Source organism: Pipistrellus kuhlii, unplaced genomic scaffold (genome assembly GCF_014108245.1).
Source record: "Pipistrellus kuhlii isolate mPipKuh1 unplaced genomic scaffold, mPipKuh1.p scaffold_m20_p_3, whole genome shotgun sequence".
NCBI lineage: Eukaryota > Metazoa > Chordata > Mammalia > Chiroptera > Vespertilionidae > Pipistrellus > Pipistrellus kuhlii.
Window position 1 is genome coordinate 30484188 of NW_023425529.1, and position 18335 is coordinate 30502522.

At 35.2% G+C, this 18335-nt stretch overlaps 1 protein-coding gene across 4 annotated transcripts in view; it reads left to right on the forward strand.

Annotated features, from left to right (window-relative positions):
* The window catches only part of CCDC91 (coiled-coil domain containing 91), a 254814-nt gene that overhangs the window by 126611 nt on the left and 109868 nt on the right, over nucleotides 1–18335 (forward strand). For 3 of the 4 annotated variants that reach the window (XM_045587880.1, XM_045587881.1, XM_036456858.2), the window contains exon 7: nucleotides 7029–7106. The exons of the other annotated variant lie outside the window; for it this stretch is intronic. In XM_045587880.1, the coding sequence (XP_045443836.1) occupies nucleotides 7029–7106 (78 nt within the window). The remainder of the gene's footprint in view (nucleotides 1–7028; nucleotides 7107–18335) is intronic. 4 annotated transcript variants of the gene reach the window in all.

Genomic DNA, 18335 nt, shown 5'->3' on the forward strand with positions numbered 1-18335 from the left:
CCTGATACAAATAACTGCAGCCATTTTTATAATTGAAAACCTGTTTCTCTTTGTTCCTTTTCTCCTTGATCCCCAGTTCTTTCTTCCTCCTTCCCTTTTTTCTTTACTTTTCACTCCTTTTCTCCTTTCCATTACTCCTCCCCTTGACACCCCCCGCCCCACCCCCCTTTGGCTTGAGTTAGTTTTGAGCATCTACCTCTCAAGGCAGTTGGCTTTTGAAGACTTCAACAAAGTATCATGAAATTATACATGATAATTTCTTTTAAATCTCACCCGAGTGAAGTGTCTGCCTTTCCTATTGGAGCAAATAATAAGGTGACATTGAAGTAGCATTTGGAACAGGTCCAATCCAATCCACACATTAGCCAAGATTTTGGTCAGGATTACACAAGAGGCCATATTCTCAGGCTATGCTGGATTTCCCTTTATTCTGTAAGAGGTTGTAGTTTGGAGAGGAGATATTTTGCTAATGGAGAAATTATAATTACAAAAACAATGGCACTGTTGTAAAGCAGGTCATCTTGTGAATTTTACTTAAATAGCATGTGACCAGCTTGCTTCTTTCTCATTTGTTAACTACTAATTCATATCCATAAGGTTATAGTTTAGACCACATGTGTCAAACACAAGGCCCGCGGGCCAGATCCGTCCCGCCAGGCCTTGCAATGTGGCCCGCACCGCGCTGTCATCACTGCACTCCGCTGCGTTTCCATCACAGTGAGTTTATGACTGTTCAGTAAACCATTCGGCCCACGATTTAGGCTGGATTTTAGATTTTGGCCCCTTCTCTGATTGAGTTCGACACCCCTAGTTTAGACAGATGTGATATTGTCATGTCAGCTTTTTTATAGAAACAAAATCAATTACTTCTTTGCTGGTGTGAACAAGTCCGGGAGTTCTCTCCATACCTTCATGATTGTATCTGTTAGTAAACATTCCAAAGGAGTTTATTTGCTTATCTTGTTTTTGATTGAGAAGGTTCAGTAAAGCTGATGCTTTTGGAGTCTGTGTGCTGATGAAATCCATGCAATGTGTTAAGGCAGCCATTAATGGAACAGGGCAAGAAATCAAAATTAATTCTTTGAAAGATCATGGAAATATTAAACTGAAGGGGCAGACTAATTATGGGTATCTGTTTCAGTACTCACTATGGCAAAAATGCTTTATTTCCATATGCAATATTACTTTACTGATTTTTATATGCTTGTGTCATTTTTTTCTCTCATTTTATATTTGCTTAAATATTTGACTTAATCTGTGAAATTGACTTGAAGATTTTGAAGGATTCTGTCATGTGTTGTTATTTGTTACCAATTGTACAGAGACACTAAGAAATGACATAGAACTAGGAGGTAGAGATTAAACATTTATTCCGTAAGAAAGACTTCTTGTTTCATAACTGTCATGACAGTGAAAGGTACTCTCTTTTATAAACCAGCTAGGCTTGTTGCAGCTGTCAAATGTGATGGAAAGGTAGTGTTTTGTTGTTTTGACAAGGTAGGTACATATAGGATCATCTAATTTTTGTGCTTTTCTGACATGTACAATTAAGGCCACTTTGGTGCATTTGATTCCTTAGATCTTGGTTGGGGGATTTTATACAATTTTTCAGTTAGGACTGTTTAGTGCATTGGTTAGATGTTATCCTGCTATTTTTATTTTGATTTCTTGCCCTGCAAATTTCCTTTTGGAGGTGTTTGTGGCTCTCTTATCCAATATAGTTGATTAGTTGTTGTGAAAGGGATATAATCTTGTGACTTCATAGAGAGTGGTGGTGAAGCCTATATTGGAAAAACTTTCTCAAGCAGACAATAATAACTAATTATGTTCAGTTTAATTATAGATGTGCCTTGGCCAAAGAATTTAGAATGTGAGAAATAACTGCTTACTAATAGGTGGTATATAATGGTTGATTAGTGTTTGGAGTTCCCTTGCTCCCTCTCTTCTTCTCTCTTTCCCTTCCTCCCTCCCTCCTTCATTTCTTCTCTTTTTATTTTAAGTACTGTAGTAAGTAATTCCAAATACCTAAATTAAATGTTGGCTTTTAATGATTTATGTGGCAGAGAATCCTATTACCATGTAGGGATTAATTTATTATGAGTAATTAGTGAAGGTTCTATTGTTATCAATGGCCAACAATAATATAATGTGAACTAAGAAATATTTATGTTTGTGTCATAAACGGGCTTTAAAATACTTTTGTGTATCATTCTTGATTTAAATATTGAATTGAGTTTTGTCATCAATATACTAAAGATGCCTACTTTAAAAATTTTGCTAATTTCTTATTTTCCTATACAGGATCTATATTTGTTAATTATATGGTTTTTATTTACATATGTATTTAACAACTATTTTTATATCAATTATGTTAGGCATATTAGGGTATTAGACCTGGGTGTGTTTAGTAAGTTTAGCAAGAAATTGGTATTGGATGGTGGATAATTGGTTGCAATGTGCTTCTGATAATCTTTAAGAAGCACTGTATTTTACATTATTTTTATCAGACCAAACTTTCTGGTGGACAGTAATGAATTGATAAATGATTATTTCAAGTTTAACCAAGAATGACCAATTTTTATCTTATTTTCATCAGAAGATATGACATGGCATGTGATTCTGTTTATTAAGGAATTTTACATAGAAAATGGGTCTCTTGATGAGGAGTTGGGAGTATACTCAAATAATTCAGGCTTTGACTGGATAGTTCTTAATAAACATTGGTCTATCAGGATATGTGACTCAAGCTTCAGCTGGCCCTATTGCACTTGGTGACCTTGAACAATCTTCTTGACCTCTCTAGGTGTCAATTTCTTCATTTATAAAATAAATATGTTGGAATAGCTTACCTTTAAGTCTCTTCTTGTTTTAAAAGTATGTTGTTTTATTTAAGGTGAGGACATTTTCTGAATCTTCCCTTTCTAACGATAGTTTTGGGTTTGACATTTTGAAAAAGTTATCATTGTGGTCAAGTTTTGTTTTGACTACTTTGAAGATAGATTGAAATGTTTGGTTCTATATTCTTGAAATAAAAATTTCAGGCTACATATAATTATTTGGTGGATTTTTTTTGGGGGGAAGTAACTGGGTAGTCTGGTGTGTACAATTTGTTTATATGAGTGCTGCCAGTAATTTTGAAGTAAGCAAAGGGGAATTAATTGTTCTAGTTTCAGCATACTATATCATAGAATAAATAGCATTAGAAACATTGGGAGGGTTTTTTTAAAAAAATGATTTAATCTCACTCCCTCTTTTAACAGATTAAAAATGTATAAAATACTTGTATATGGATTGATATAAATTATATTGAGTACATTGACCATAATCTCACTTATTGACTCAACAAATGTGTATGTGAACTAGCCTCTTTTTTGAAGACTAGGTCTTAAATACACTTCTAACATTTTTTATTATGATGTTAAATAACTGTCTCTTTGATAAAGAATGAAACACCTTTCTCACTTTTCAAATATTTTGGCCTCACATTTTTTTATGCAGTCCTTTTTTATTGAGCTGACATTATATAAAAGGCACCATTTGACTACATATATTTAATGGAAATAAAATTTCATCTTCCTAAATTGAACTTAATGTCAGAATTTGAAATCTCTCTAGTGTTTGTTTTTTCCTCACTTTTTTAAGTACCGTAGTGTTAGAGATTACCATCATTGTCTTTCCCAATATAGCAGGGTAAGATAGGTAATGGACAATTAATAAGTAGTGATAGGTGCTGTGAATAAAAATAAACCATGGCCCTGGCTGGTATTGCTAATTGTTTAGCGGATTGGCCTGTATACTGAAGGGACATGGATTTGATTTTAGGTCAAGGACATGTATCTCGGTTGCAGGTTCAATTCCTGGTCTAGTCAGAGTACATGCAGGAGGAAACCACTCAATGTGTCTCATATCGATGTCTCTCTCTTTTTGTCTCTCTCTCTTTCTCTCTTTCTCTGTCTCCCTCCCTCACTCTTTAAAAATCAATGGAAAAATATCCTCAGGTATGTGCTGTTTCATGTAGGGTGGGTCAGGAACATGTCTCTGTTACGATTTTTGAGCAATATTTAAAGGAAATGAGTGCGATATTTAGAGCAAAGTGTATATCAAACATAACAGATGACGAGTTCAATAACATTAGAGCAGGAATGTACTTAAAATGTACTTACAATGATTTGAGGAAAAACAATGACAACAGATGAAGGGACTTAGAAGAAGAATGGTATAGCTTTGGCCTATAGGAAAGATTATAGAGTGTATTTGCAGTAATATATGGAAGCAAGTTGGGAATTTTGATCAGATGTATATATATTAATATTTCATTTCCAGTGCTCAGAATTTCATATAAAATTAAACCAAGGTAGTTAAAGAAATAATCCATAAACATCTTCAACAAAGAGATAGTTGACATTTATATGAATTCTAGAACACAAACTAATAGAACTGAATTATTGATAGCAACAAGATGTGCATGTCCAGAACATCTGTGTTGGATAATGGAGGTGAATATAAAGGCCATTTAGATTGGTCCCAAACACTTAGGAATTCAGGCATTGCTAACCCAAAAGAACAGTTGCTAGTCAGAGTAGAACACTTGGAAGACAGACTTGAATACAATAGCTGAAACTTACAGTCCTCTGAGCCCTCATTTCTCTTGCAACTAACCTGAGAAAGTGCCCTTCTTAAAATACAGGGGTGCATGGTGAAGGGAGATGATAGGAAGGAGAATAAGACACTAAGGGAAGGTATTGTTAGGTGAGGGGTTCAGAGAAAGTAGATATTAGAAAGTATTAGAAAAGGGGCTACACTAAAAAATATCCTATCTAATAAAAGTGATATGTAAATTTACTATCACTCTGTTATACCTACAAGCCATGCTTACCAGCCAATCAGGAACGAGTATGAAATAACCCAACCAAGATGGCTGCAGCCATGGAGAGAGCAGGAGGGAGGCTTGGGTTTCCCCAGCGATGGAAGCAGCAAAGCTTTCTGCACACCCTGACCAGCCCAGGCCTCCACTCCAGGCTACAAAGCTTCAATTTTAGAAGAAAAATAAATTTCCCCAAAAATGGCTTCCACCTCGGAGTGAGCAGAAGGCTTGGTTCCTCTCCAAGCTACAAAGTTTCAATTGTAAAAGATAAATAAATCCAGATACCAGGGCCTCTGCTTGGGTCATTGGGGGGCATGGCCAGCCCCTGGCCAGCCCCTCGCCCAGACTTCCCTATGCCCCAAAAGAACTCCCACCCTAATCTGGGACATCCTTCGGGCAAACCAGCTGGCTCCCACCCATGCACCAGGCCTCTATCCTATCTAATAAAAGAGTAATGTGCAGATTGACCATCACTCCAACACACAAGCTGGCTACCCCCATTGGTCAAAGATGACTTCCCCTCCTATGGACACAAGATGGCCACCACAAGATGGCCAGCAAGGGAGGATAGTTGGGAGGGATCAGTCCTACAAGGGAGGACAGTTGAGGGCAAACAAGCCTGCAGAGGAGGGCAGTTAGGGGTGACCAGGCTGGCAGAGGAGGGAAGTTGGGGGAGACCAGGCCTGCAGGGAAGGACAGTTGGGGATGGGGGACCCAGGCCTGCAGGGGAGAGCAGTTGTCGGGGACCAGGTATGCAGGGGAGGGCAGTTAGGGGTGACCAGGCCTGCAGGGGATGGCAGTTAGGGGCAAAAGCCTGACGGGGAAGCAGTTAGGCATCAATCAGGCTGGCAGAGGAGTTGTTAGGGGGTGATCAAGATGACAGGGAGAAGCAGTTAGGGGCAATCAGGAAGGCAGGCAGGCAGCAGTTGGGAGCCAGCAGTCCTGGATTGTGAAAGGGGTCCCGGATTGGAGAGGGTGCTGGCTCGGCTGAGGAACATACACCCCCATGCACGAATTTTGTACACCCGGCCTCTAATATGTGTGTGTGTGTGTGTGTGTGTGTGTGTGTGTGTGTGTGTGTGTGTGTATTTAACAACAGAAATGGGAGCCCTAGAATTCTGATGCTAGGAAAGTTGTTCAGCCCCATTTCACTTCTTATCCAGCAACCTTGTCCTAAGAGTAGACTGGGGCATGGGTAAGAGAAAAGGATAGTGATGCAACTGTGTAGAACCATTTGAGAAATAGAATAAATTAGAAGTACAATGGTTCAGAAATGAGAAAATGTAACAATTATATAAAAAGAGATAGTTTTAGGAGGGGGCAGAGGGAGACAATTGGTGGTAAAGGGGAACATCTATAATGCTTTCAACAATAAAGATAAATTAAAACAAAGAGGTGCCTGACAGTCACAAAAATAAATAAAATAAAAAATTCTAAAAGGAGGACTAAGTTTAAAATCACAATAGAGTGAATATAATACTATAAAAAAAATAAAAAGCATTGCCAAGGTAAACTGAAAAATATCAAATAATGGAGGAAGGATTTGAGAGGAATAATTACAAAAACAAAAGAAAACAAGGAAAACTGATCCAATATATAGATAAATGTAGTTCCTGAAAAATAAAACCAAACATGTGAAACAGAGCTATATAAAAAAAAATTCAATAAACTTTTATTAAATGGCCAGGACCCTTATAATTTAGAAATGCACATGTGTACCCAGGAAAATAGACCCAGACAGTCAATTATGAGACATATTCTATTGGCTTTAAAAAACATCTCAGAAACCTAGAAATTCAATGACTTTGCTTTTTGATTTGCCCAGGACAGTCAGTAATATTTATTTCAATTATTCCAGTGTAATTAACCACTATTACTTTCAAAAAGTGACACAATTAGTAACATAAATTATATAATATACTTAAATATCAGGTAGAGAAAGTTAAACCCATATCAGACCTTTAAAAACATACCAAAAAATAATATAATTAGATACTCAAGAAAATCTGAATGCTTTTAAACAAAAATTAAAAAAAAAAGCTTTTTACCTGTAACATTTTATTTTCACAAGCCTCTCAATTACTCATGGATGCAAAAGTCAATGGTTTTATTGTTTGTAAACAAAAGAACTTACCATGGTTTACTTTTTTTTTTTTTTCTTCAGGAAAAACATAAACAAGAATTGGAAGATATGAGGAAAGCTGGTCATGAAGCCCTCAGCATTATTGTGGATGAATATAAGGTAGAGGATTGAGAGTCTATTTTATTTATTATTTTATTTTCCAAATAATTACTATTTTTTTGTTAATCCTCACCAGAGGATATTTCTTCATTGATTTTTAGAGAGAGTGGAAGAGAGATGGTGGTCAGGGGGGTGAAGAAAAGGGGGGAAAGAAGGAGAGAGAGAGAGACAGAGAATATTTGCCTAGCGCGAGGCCTGGACCAGGGCCTGGGGATGAAATCTGCAACCCAGGTATGTGTTCTTGACTGGGAATCAGACCCACGGGCCTGCCCTCTAATCATCGAGAAACACTGGCCAGTACTCTTTATTCTTTTAAACTTTGGCAAATTTTAGTGAAAAAAAAATTATAATAGACATATTCTACACAATTATAGAATTTAGTGTAGTCTTATTTTGTATAGAATTGTCTATTTAAAGCATACTTGGTAATACCAGATGTTGTTTAAGGAGTTACAGAATATTTGAGAATATAGGATTGGCAGAGGGAGGTTCAAAAATAATACTACAGAATTAAATATTGGAATACATTATGGTTCTATTTCTTATAGAGAAAGAAGGTATAATATAAATTTGAAAAATATAGTTATACATTTTTATTTTCCTAAATAAATAGATTTCAATACATTTAAGTAATGACAGAAATTGTAAATGTCAACATCGGTATAATTCTTTTGCTTTTATGTCTGGTAAGCTTAATCATTTGAAGGAAATTGAGTGTTTAATGACAAAAATATTTTTTCTAACATTTTATGTCAGATCTTTTTGCCCATAAGTAAAAAAGGGATATAATCTTTTTTAAATCACATTTAAATAATTCTCCCAGAGATAATCACTATTAGTTGTTTAATGTGCATACTTCTAGAGGCACGATTTCTCTTTCTCTCATAAATATATCTCCTATATAATAAAAGGCTTATATGCAAATTGTCTCCTGGACTGACCAGGAGTTTGACCAGAAATTCGACCACGGGACAGGGTCAGCTGGCCAATCACCCCCAATCCCTCCCCCAAGCCAGCCTGGCTTGATCGGCCCTGATTGGGCCGGCTTGCTGGACCCCACCGGTGCACAAATTCATACACCAGGCCTCTAATGTGTGTGTGTGTGTGTGATAACACCTATCACTATATATATATATATATATATATTAGAGGCCCGGTGCATGAAATTCATGCATGTTGGGGGGGGGGGTGTCCCTCAGCCCAGCCTTCACCCTCTCTAATCCAGGACCCATCAGGGATGTCGGACATCCCTCTTTACAATCCAGGACTGCTGGCTCCTAACCACTCACCTGCCTACCTGCCTGATCACCCCCAACTGCCTCCGCCTTCCTGACTGACGGTCCCCAACTGCCCTCCCCTGCTGGCCTGCTGGCCCCCAACTGCCCTCCCCTGCTGGCCTGATTGCTCCTAACTGCTTGCTCCCCTGCCAGCCTGATCGCCCCTAACCACCTCTATCTCAGCCCCCATCACTGTGGCTTTGCTTGGAAGGAAGTCGGAATGGTCGACTAGGTCTAATTAGCACATTACCCTTTTATTATTATAGATATACACACACACACACACCCCTATATTATGCTATGTAATCTTGATTTGATTTTTCAAACATATTTTTCTACTCAATCTTTTTTTGGAGATTTTTAATCTGTATTTACTCAGTATAACTTAGAGATATTTTTCATGTTAGTTTATATATACTTACTTTATTTTTGTAACTGTTCTATAGTACTCCACAGTATATAGACATAATTGATTTGACTATACCTGTAGTCAAATTTTAGGTTTGTTTTACACCAAATGTTTTTTTTTTAAGTCCTTTTACTAAATGTGGAATATAGAAATATTTTGTTGGTTAAACTTTATCCATAGACTTGATAGAAGTTAATGTCATTTTAGTTAGTTGATAATTTAATGTTTAAAAGATTTCAAAATGACTTCTCCAAAAGTCATTTGGGTAAAAGTAGAAAAAGAAAAAGATCTAAAATCACTTTTAGTGAAAAGCTTTCCTCTTCATAAAGGTGTCTGATAGATAGGTCTTGGGACATGAAAAAGCATTTTTTTCAACTATGTCCTATATAGAAACTGGTGCCATTGTTGAGAAGGTCATTAAGAGATGTCTGGTTTTTACAGTGGTGATTATTGGCTTTTTTTTGTAATGTGACTTTTTGGTTCTGCTAATATAAGCCAGCTTCAGTTATTGAGTTGGGGAAAAGTATAGGCTCTATTTTTTAAACCTTTCCCCCCCCCCTAAGGTTAATGGGAATTATTAAAATACAGGAATTTACATAGTTCTCCTGAAGTATTAAGTATTCTTGGTTAATTTATATTTTACTTTTTATTTATGAATTTTAAATTAAATCTTTTGAAAGTATTTACATTGTATTTATATGTATATTTCTGAACAGCTCGGTATTTAATACATATATTAAATCTTTTTTTGGTTGTAGCTTCATATATTTCCTTTGTTGAAAACATTTTTATTATGTATTATTTTCAACACTATCAGTTTATGTGCTTAAAATCATATGTTAAAACTTTGTAAATATATTTTGCAAATTGTACTTTGAAGAAATTTTGTTGTGAGCTACTCATTTTATATCTTCTTTCTCTAATATCATTATTTGTCACTCATTTAAAAATAGAGGATTTAAAAGTATCAGGCAGTATGTATTATGATTTGCTGAAAAAGATTAGGAATTAAATTACAATAGATAGTCTCCAAAGTTATATTTCATTTGTCATATTATTTTTATAGTCAGTTAATATGCAAAATAGTTTAATTCTTTTATAATAAGGAACTTTGATATAAATACATTTTATATAGCTTTACATATTGATTTAGTGATAAGCTGTACATTTGGTTCTATCTATCTATCTATCTATCTATCTATAAATATATAGCTAAACAACTATCCAACTGGCCTATAGTTATGATGTGCACTGACCACCAGGGGACAGATGCTCAAAGCAGGAGCTGCTGAGCTGTGGTGACTTGGCAGAGGTGGTTCTCAAGCAGTGCACCCCAGAACCAGAGAGGAAAGAGCACAGTTCTACCTTCAGCCATGGATTATGTTATTGCTGGGGCACTGTCAGCCTCAAATCTGGTTTACTGCACATTTGCATTTGCATTCCACAGCCTGTACCACAGCAACTTTGCGGAGTGCCCTCTGGCGCTTGGGACCCCTCGGGGGTTGTCGGAGAGCTGGTTTTGGCCTGATCCCTTCAGGCCAGGCCTAGGGACCCCACCTGCCAGAGGGACCCAGCTCACTCCCCAGACATCTTTTGGGCCTTGGCATCACCCCAGGTGAGTCCGGCCATGGAGGGACCATGTAAGGGTGGGTTCAGGGCATATCTGGCCTGTCTTGCATAGTCCCATCTGGCTGGCCACCTTCTGATTAATTTCCTTTCAATGTGCATGAATCCGTGCACCAGGGCACTGATTAATTATAATACTCTAAGGAGGAATAACATCTAATATGTTAATTGTCACATAAAATTTTATAATCTTGGTGATCTAAAAACACACTGATTATCAACTTAGTAGTATGGAGAAAGAATAATGTAATTCAAATAAGAAAAGTAAGTAATGTTTTTCTGGTAGATTAAATGTCTGTAATTTAAGTGTGGATTTGTGTTCCATTATAGAAAACAAGAAAAATAGTGTGTGTGTTTTTTCAATTCTAAATTCAAGCATGAGAAATTCATGTAGTAATTATTTTATTCTCTCTTTTTAAGACAGCAACTTACTTTTAATTAACATATTTTGAAGTTTTATTTTGTTAAAATATATAAGCATTTTTTACAAATGATTCATTAATCATTAGGTAACTCAAATACAAACCAAAATATATCTTCTATGAAAATAGCAGGAGTGTACATATTCTCTTTGCATGTCATTCCTTAGTTTAAGAAATATTATTGGCCAGGGACTATTGTAGATAAAACACTGAACAAAAATGGACAGGTCCTTGGTCCAATGGAATATATATTCCATATACACACAGGCTTGATGATCCCCAGTGCAGGGCATGCAGTACACAGCCAATCACTGATTCTCTTTCATTATTAATATTTCTATCTCTCTCTCCCTTTCCCTTCTTCTCTGAAATAAATATATATTTAAAAATCTACAACCCAACCCATATTTCAATAACTTTATATGCCAAAGTTTTTTGTACTATCATTAAGTATTTATTATCTTTTCTACATTTAATAATGAAATATAATAACTTAAAAACCTTATTCTGTGAAGGACTTTTATTAGTAGAAATGATTGATTATTTTGAAGTCAGACAGACGTGGATCAAGTACTTGTTAACAGTGTGACCTTGGGCAGTTTCTTATATATGAATTTCAGTTTCCTTATATGTAAATTAGAGAATAAACCATATAACCTATTTATAGGAGTGTTGTGAGGATCCATGTAATAATGAGTATTGCATGGTTAATAATAATGCCATTAATAAGTATTAGCTATTGTAGTTATTGTTTTTTATACTTAACATTCCAATTTTCTAGCATTGCAATTTCAATGCCTTGTCATTATCTTATAGCTGATTTAGTTTACTACATTCATACAATGTGAATTCTTGTTTCGATCTTTGGAAATATTCACTTAAGTGAAAGAGATTGTGGTCCTTCCCTTCCTAGTCCTGAGCTACCCTTAAAAAGCCATTATTCTTTTGTTCTTTTAGAAAATAAATAGCTTGCTCCAGAATGATGAAAAGGATATGTGAAATTTTGTTAAAGTGCAGAAGAAAACAAAGCTAAAACTAACCTAATGTGCTACGTATGCCAACTTGTCTCATGTTTACTTAATTTTGTTTATTTATTTTTTTCTCTTTTATGTCATGATTTTTTTAAATCCTTTTTTCCTCGTAATTAACAACAGTAAAGTAAATGTAGATCTTGGAAGGCTTTCCATAGCAGCATGCCACATCTAAAATTGTTTATTACAAGTAACAAAAGAATTTTCCTTTACTTGTTTAATTGGGTGGTTTTTTTGCAAGTGTCATTGTCCAGTGTATATACACTGGATCAGACTTCACTGTTCTTTATGTCTGTAGTTTTCATTATTAAAGATTACTATCCATGATGTATTTTTTTAAGGATTGTAACTAGTTGTATTAGTGTGACGCTTGTTTAATATTCCCTCAACAGTTGTCATGGATAAGCATATTTTAACCCCTTGCTTCTCACTCACCTTTTGCAGTATATAAGAAATTACTTTGTTGTTGTTTTTAAAGATGCATATGATATGGCAGGTTTCTTCTTTGAAAATTCTTAATCAGTTGATGTAGGAGTGATCTGGCTGGTTGTATTGTATTTTCTTTAAAGTTTTAGAAGTCATTCTGTTACTTCCAAGGGTTTGTTAACTATTATTGTAATTCCCCTTCATATTTATTTGTCTATGTTTATATTTTGCCCATATTGCCTTGTGGTCATATTTTCCCAGTTGTATCATTTAATATCAAACATGTCAAGGTTGTGTGTGTGTGTTTGTAACTGGATACATGCACACATACACATGTAAGTTTCTCATTGAAATCACTGGGAAATTTTTCCAGGCAAGAAAAATGAGAAATATTCTAACAGAACTTAATTTATTAAGAAAGTAGAATTAGCCTGCATTAAGACTTTTTTAAAATTATTTTTATTGATTTCAGAGAGAGGAAGGGAGAGAAAAAGAGAGAGAAAGACATCAATAATAAGAGAGCTGCCTCCTGCATTCCCCATACTAGGGATTGAGCCCACAATCCAGGTATATGCCCTGACCAGGATTTACCAGTTCATAAGTCGACGCTCAACTACTGAGCAACACTGGGAAGGCTGCATTATAATTAAAAAAAAAAAAATCTTTATTGTTGAAAATATTACAGATATCCCTTTTTCCCCCACATTGACCCCTTCTAGCTCACACCTTCCCCTCAGCCCCTTCAGCACACTACTGTCTATGTCCATAGGTTATGCATATATGCATAATGTTCTTTGGTTAATCTCTTCTGACCTACCCACTCACTCCCCACCTAAGATTTTTAAATATAACTTACGCCTTTCTTTAATATGGAATAAGCGATCCCAGTAAGAAAAAAATTATAATGGTGGATTGGTATAATGGCACAGAGGAATGATCAAAGAAAGTTATACGTGGAAAGAAATAAAAGCATATTGGCTAAAATAGATGTAATATATTGCTTCTTGTTTTTCTTTTTAGAATTATGTCCATATATAATTGGATTAATCCATAGTTTGGTAAAAGTAGGTTTACAGTTGTGAGTACATGAAAATGAAATACTCAATTTGTTCTTGTATTATTGTTTACTTATTATCATATTACAACTTCAAAACTACCTTTTCTACCCCTGCATATTGTATGTAAGTGTTTGAGATAAAGCCATTTTAAATGCTGACACTTTCTAGAATGAGTTTGGTTTTTTATCATAATTTTGGGGAAGAATTTTTCAAAGGAAGTATTAGTTGACACTTTGTTAAAGTTCAAAGCTGGAACTTTTGCTAATGTGCTGTAACAGTGAGTTGAAAGTATTCAAGAAATTAAGTCCAACATGTTGTTTTTATTTTTTTTTTTTTACTTTGAGCCTAATAAAAAACCTAATTTGAAACAAATAAGATTTGAACATATTTTTTGGTTAACATTTTTGTTTTACTATATACAGACTCCTTCTTCAAGGCATTGACAACAAACTCCTCCCTCTTCCGTCCTTCCTACTTATTTATTTATTTATTTATTTATTTATTTATTTATTTATTTATTTTTAATGTGGTGTTTGCTTTAAGGTAGATCAGTTCCAAAAAGAAAGAGCTTTCCCTTTTGAAACTCTTTCTATACAAAGTTTTTAATTTCATCCTGATGTTACACTTGCAAGATATTTTCTTTGTTCTGGCTCAACTTGTTTAGTTTGAAAATTGAATTAGAATCTTTTAAAATTAAATTTATTGGGGTACATTGGTTAATAAGTAGGTTGGCTTCAAGCATATATTTCCATGATAATGTCCTGTATATTGCATTGTATGCCCACCACCCAAAGTCAGATCACCTTCCATTAACATATATTAGGCTCCCTTTACTATCCCCCAGCCCTCTGTCCTCTGATAACCAACATACTGTTATCTGTGAACCTCAGTTTTATATCCCACATATGAGTGATAATATATGGTTCTTAGTTTTTTTGGATTGATTTATTTCACTTAGCATGATATTCTTAAGGTCCATCCATGTTGTTGCTAATGTCAGTATTTCATTTCTTATTGCTGTGTATTATTCCATTGTATATACAGGGTTGTCCCAAAAACATGTATAAACACTTTAGCAGTTGATAACTCAATTGATGTTTCTCTCCTTTCAGCCAGACTAAGCTTTGAATAAAAGATGTCCATTCTAAAATGCTATTGAAAGTTTGAAAACTCAGTTGAAGTACAAAATCTGCCTTTTTAATTATTCAAAGAATGTCCCAAAAATGTATACATATTTTTAAATATAATTTTTTTCATTGATTTCAGAAAGGAAGGGAGAGAGAGAGAGAGAGACATCAGTGATGCGAGAAAATCATTGATTGGCTGCCTCCCGCTTGCCCCATATTGGGGATCAAGCCCGCAACCCAGCATGTGTGTATACACATTTAAACAGCTGATAACTCACTTAATTTTCACTCTTTTTCAGTTTTTTTAAATAAATCTTCATTGTTCATATTATTACAGGTGTTCTTCTTCTCCCCCTCCCCCCCATAGCTCCTATCCACCTGATTCCTACCCCATCCCATGCCTTTACCCCCTGTTCTTTTACTATTTTTTTCACGTAGATACCAGAAGAGAGATTGCTGGATCATAGGGTAGGTCTATTCTTAATTTTTTGGGGAACTGTCATACTGTTTTTCATAGCGGTTTTACCAGCTTACATTCCTACCAGCAGTGAATGAGGATTCCTTTTTCGCCACCTCCTCTTCAACAGTTGTTATTACTTGTCTTGTTAATTATAACCATCTAACAGGTATGAAGTGGTATCTCATAGAAGTTTTGATTTATATTTCCTTAATAGATAGTGAAATTGAGCATCCTATATAAAATAAAAGTCTAATATGCAATCAGACTGAATGGTGGGACAACCTGTCACTATAATGGGCAGCGACCACCAAGGGGCAGAGCTGCCCAAAGGAGGAGCACCATTCATCCAGAAACTGGGCTCAAGGCTGGCAAGCACAGTGGCTGTGGTGGCAGTCTCTCCTGCCTCTGCGTCAGTGCTAAGGAGCAGTGAGCTGAGTGGTAAGGAGCAGTGAATTGAGTGGAAAGGAGCAGCCAGCAGGTGGGTCAGCCAGCAGCCAGTGAAGGGTCCTGGACTGTTAGATGAATGTCTGATTGCCAGTGTAGGCCCACTCCCCATGGTAAATGGGCCTAAGTCGGCAGTTGGACATCCCCCGAGGGGTCCCAGAATGCAAGAGAGTGCAGGCCGGACTGAGGGACCCTTTTCCCAGTGCACAAATCTCATGCACCAGGCCTCTAATCTTTTCATATGACTGGTGGATGTAAAGGATGGCAGATTTTTTTCTAAAGTCTTAGAACAGTTTATAATGAGAATTTTTAATATAAATTTTTAAAATATTTTTCTGCTAAGTATCAGGATATTGAATCTTAGAGTTTTTAGGCATATAAATTTTCTGCTCCTTTTCATGAAAAATGATGTGAAATTGCTACATAAGCTTGTTATTCTGAAATTATCTTGATTAAGTTATCGATATGCTCATTTCCCATGTTACCCAGCCTTGATTTTATTGAGTGTGATGGTCCTCTGTGCATTTTCTGTAAAGGTTCAGTATGCCTTAAATAGCTGTGGGAAAGATTACTTTGAATTTTAGCAGTGCACCATATGTTAAATGCCAGCTTGGAGTATCACAATGCCTGTTTTATTCCATTTTTCAAAAGCAGCCACTTACTAGTGTTTTATTGGAACTCTTGAGTTGTTTGTACTATTATATAAGGGAGAACATATTGGATTAGGAGACCGATTTTTCCCAGGGTGTAGAGTTACTTGTATTGTATGAAGTTCTCCTCCAAGGAGGGGGAAACAACTTTGTTTTCTCTTCTCTTGATATTTCCCCTTGATTAGAGTTTGCTAACTTCTTTTGTGCAAAGGGGGGAAGAAGTAAAGATTAACATGTTTGAAACTTGTGATATATCTTTTAGTTTGAATTTTAGTATTTTGTTCATCAAAAAGTATGAAATAAATTTATAGTTTTAGTTATTTGATTGAAAAAGGATTCTCATAAATTCCAGCTTTTATCGTATGATCAGATTTTTCCTGGACAAATAAAGATACTTACTGTTGCCAATAGAGTTTGGCCTAACTGCGTGCTAGATAGTAGTGATTGGTTTGGAAATAACGACTTGGCTTGTCCATTCTTGTCCCTCCCACCAAACTTAACCTCAGCAGAGGACTGAGAAAGGTTTAGTAGTTGAGAATAGTTTTTGTATGCCCTGAGTTTCCTGGGCTTAGCCAGAATTTTTGCATGCAAGGCTATTCTTGTGGTTTTTCTAGCTGGGCCAAAACCAAAAGGCTTTGGAAACCTTGCAAGAAAACTTGTTCTAATATAGATTTAAGACTTGCCTTTATATTGTGACTATATCATCAGCCTGATAGTTAAAGGAGTAAAGGGACAATCTTTATTCTGTATTGCGGATATAAATTTTAAATTTCTGTTTCAAAACAGACCTTGAAAAATACCTTCAATGATAAAAAAAATATTAAGTGATTAGGGTTTATTTAGTTAGTAGTTCCTTAAGACATGTTATTTTTTGCTTATCTTGTGAAATGCTCTTTAAATGTTATGGGTTCTTTTTTGTGATTAATTTTGGTCAAACTTGAAAATTTTATCAATAGCAGCTCTGTCCCACTTAGAAATTATTATTAATTATAGATTTCTTATTATTATCATACAAATTTAGGCCATTATAACATAAATATATTTATTCTTAATAATATTGTCTCTCCATGTTGACCAGAATGAGGCTTGTCCTGTTCTGTTGGGGTTGAAAGTCTTATCAGATCTTCTTTTTATCTAAATTTATTGAACAGATTTTTACCTCTATAATAAAGCTGGGAGAGGAATTAGTAGCAGCTGTAAAGAATGTCATTTCTGTAGTAAATGTAATAGATCAGTTATGTGCATCTCAATTTTAATGAAATGAATTGTCATCAAGATCTATTCAGATTCAAGTATTTTTAGTTTTAGATATTGCCCGAAATAATCTTATATGCTTCATAATTATTAGACTTTAGGGGGGAAAAACTAGTGTTTCTTACAGATATATTTTTACTCATTTTTAAAAACATTTTTATTGATTTTAGAAAAGAAAGGAGAGGGAGAGAGATAGAAACATCAGTGATGAGAGAGAATCATTGAATGGCTGCCTCTTGCACGCCCCCTACTGGGGATCGAGCCTGCAACCCAGGAATGTCCCCTTGACTGGAATCCAATTGGCGACTCTTCAGTCCTCAGGCCTATGCTCTATCCATGGAGCCAAACCAGCTAGGGCATTTTTATTCATTTTTTATTGGCCACCAATTTTCCATTTAGTAAAAATATACATACCATAGTTCTTAAGGCAGAAAAGATATGTATGCAAAAACTGCTTTAAAGTTTTAAAATGTTTTTTGCCTGTTTGAAATTATATAAGAGTGGAATGGTTAACTTTATTATTTTCTCTCAACTATAAAACACAGACTCTGAATAAGGAAAGCAGAGATGTAAGAACCAGCAATATTTTGGAGGATAACATTTTCTAATTAGTTTATAACCCAGTATGAAAATACAAGGCTGGTTTTGATTTTATCCTTAAGCTCTAGTTATTCAGCTTTGGGGAATCTTGATATATGAGAATATAAATTTTATACCAAGGATAAATAATGAGAGAATAGGATGATTTTCCATAATATTTTCAGAATTCCTTATTTTTGACAGGATAATGTATATTCAGTACATAATTCAAAAGACATGGCAAGTATGAATTGTGAAAAATAAATTTTGCTCCCATTGCTGTCTGGGTATGAGTCCCCAGGTTGTATTTTTTCCAGAGGTGAGTTAAGTTACTTAAAATTATCATGTGTTCAATTTTCAGTGAATTGATTGTCAAATTACTTTATAGCAATGAGAAAAGAATTCTATGTATAATCCAGATACGGTGTGATTTAGTCCATGTAGTCAAAAGCAGAAGTTCAAAGGT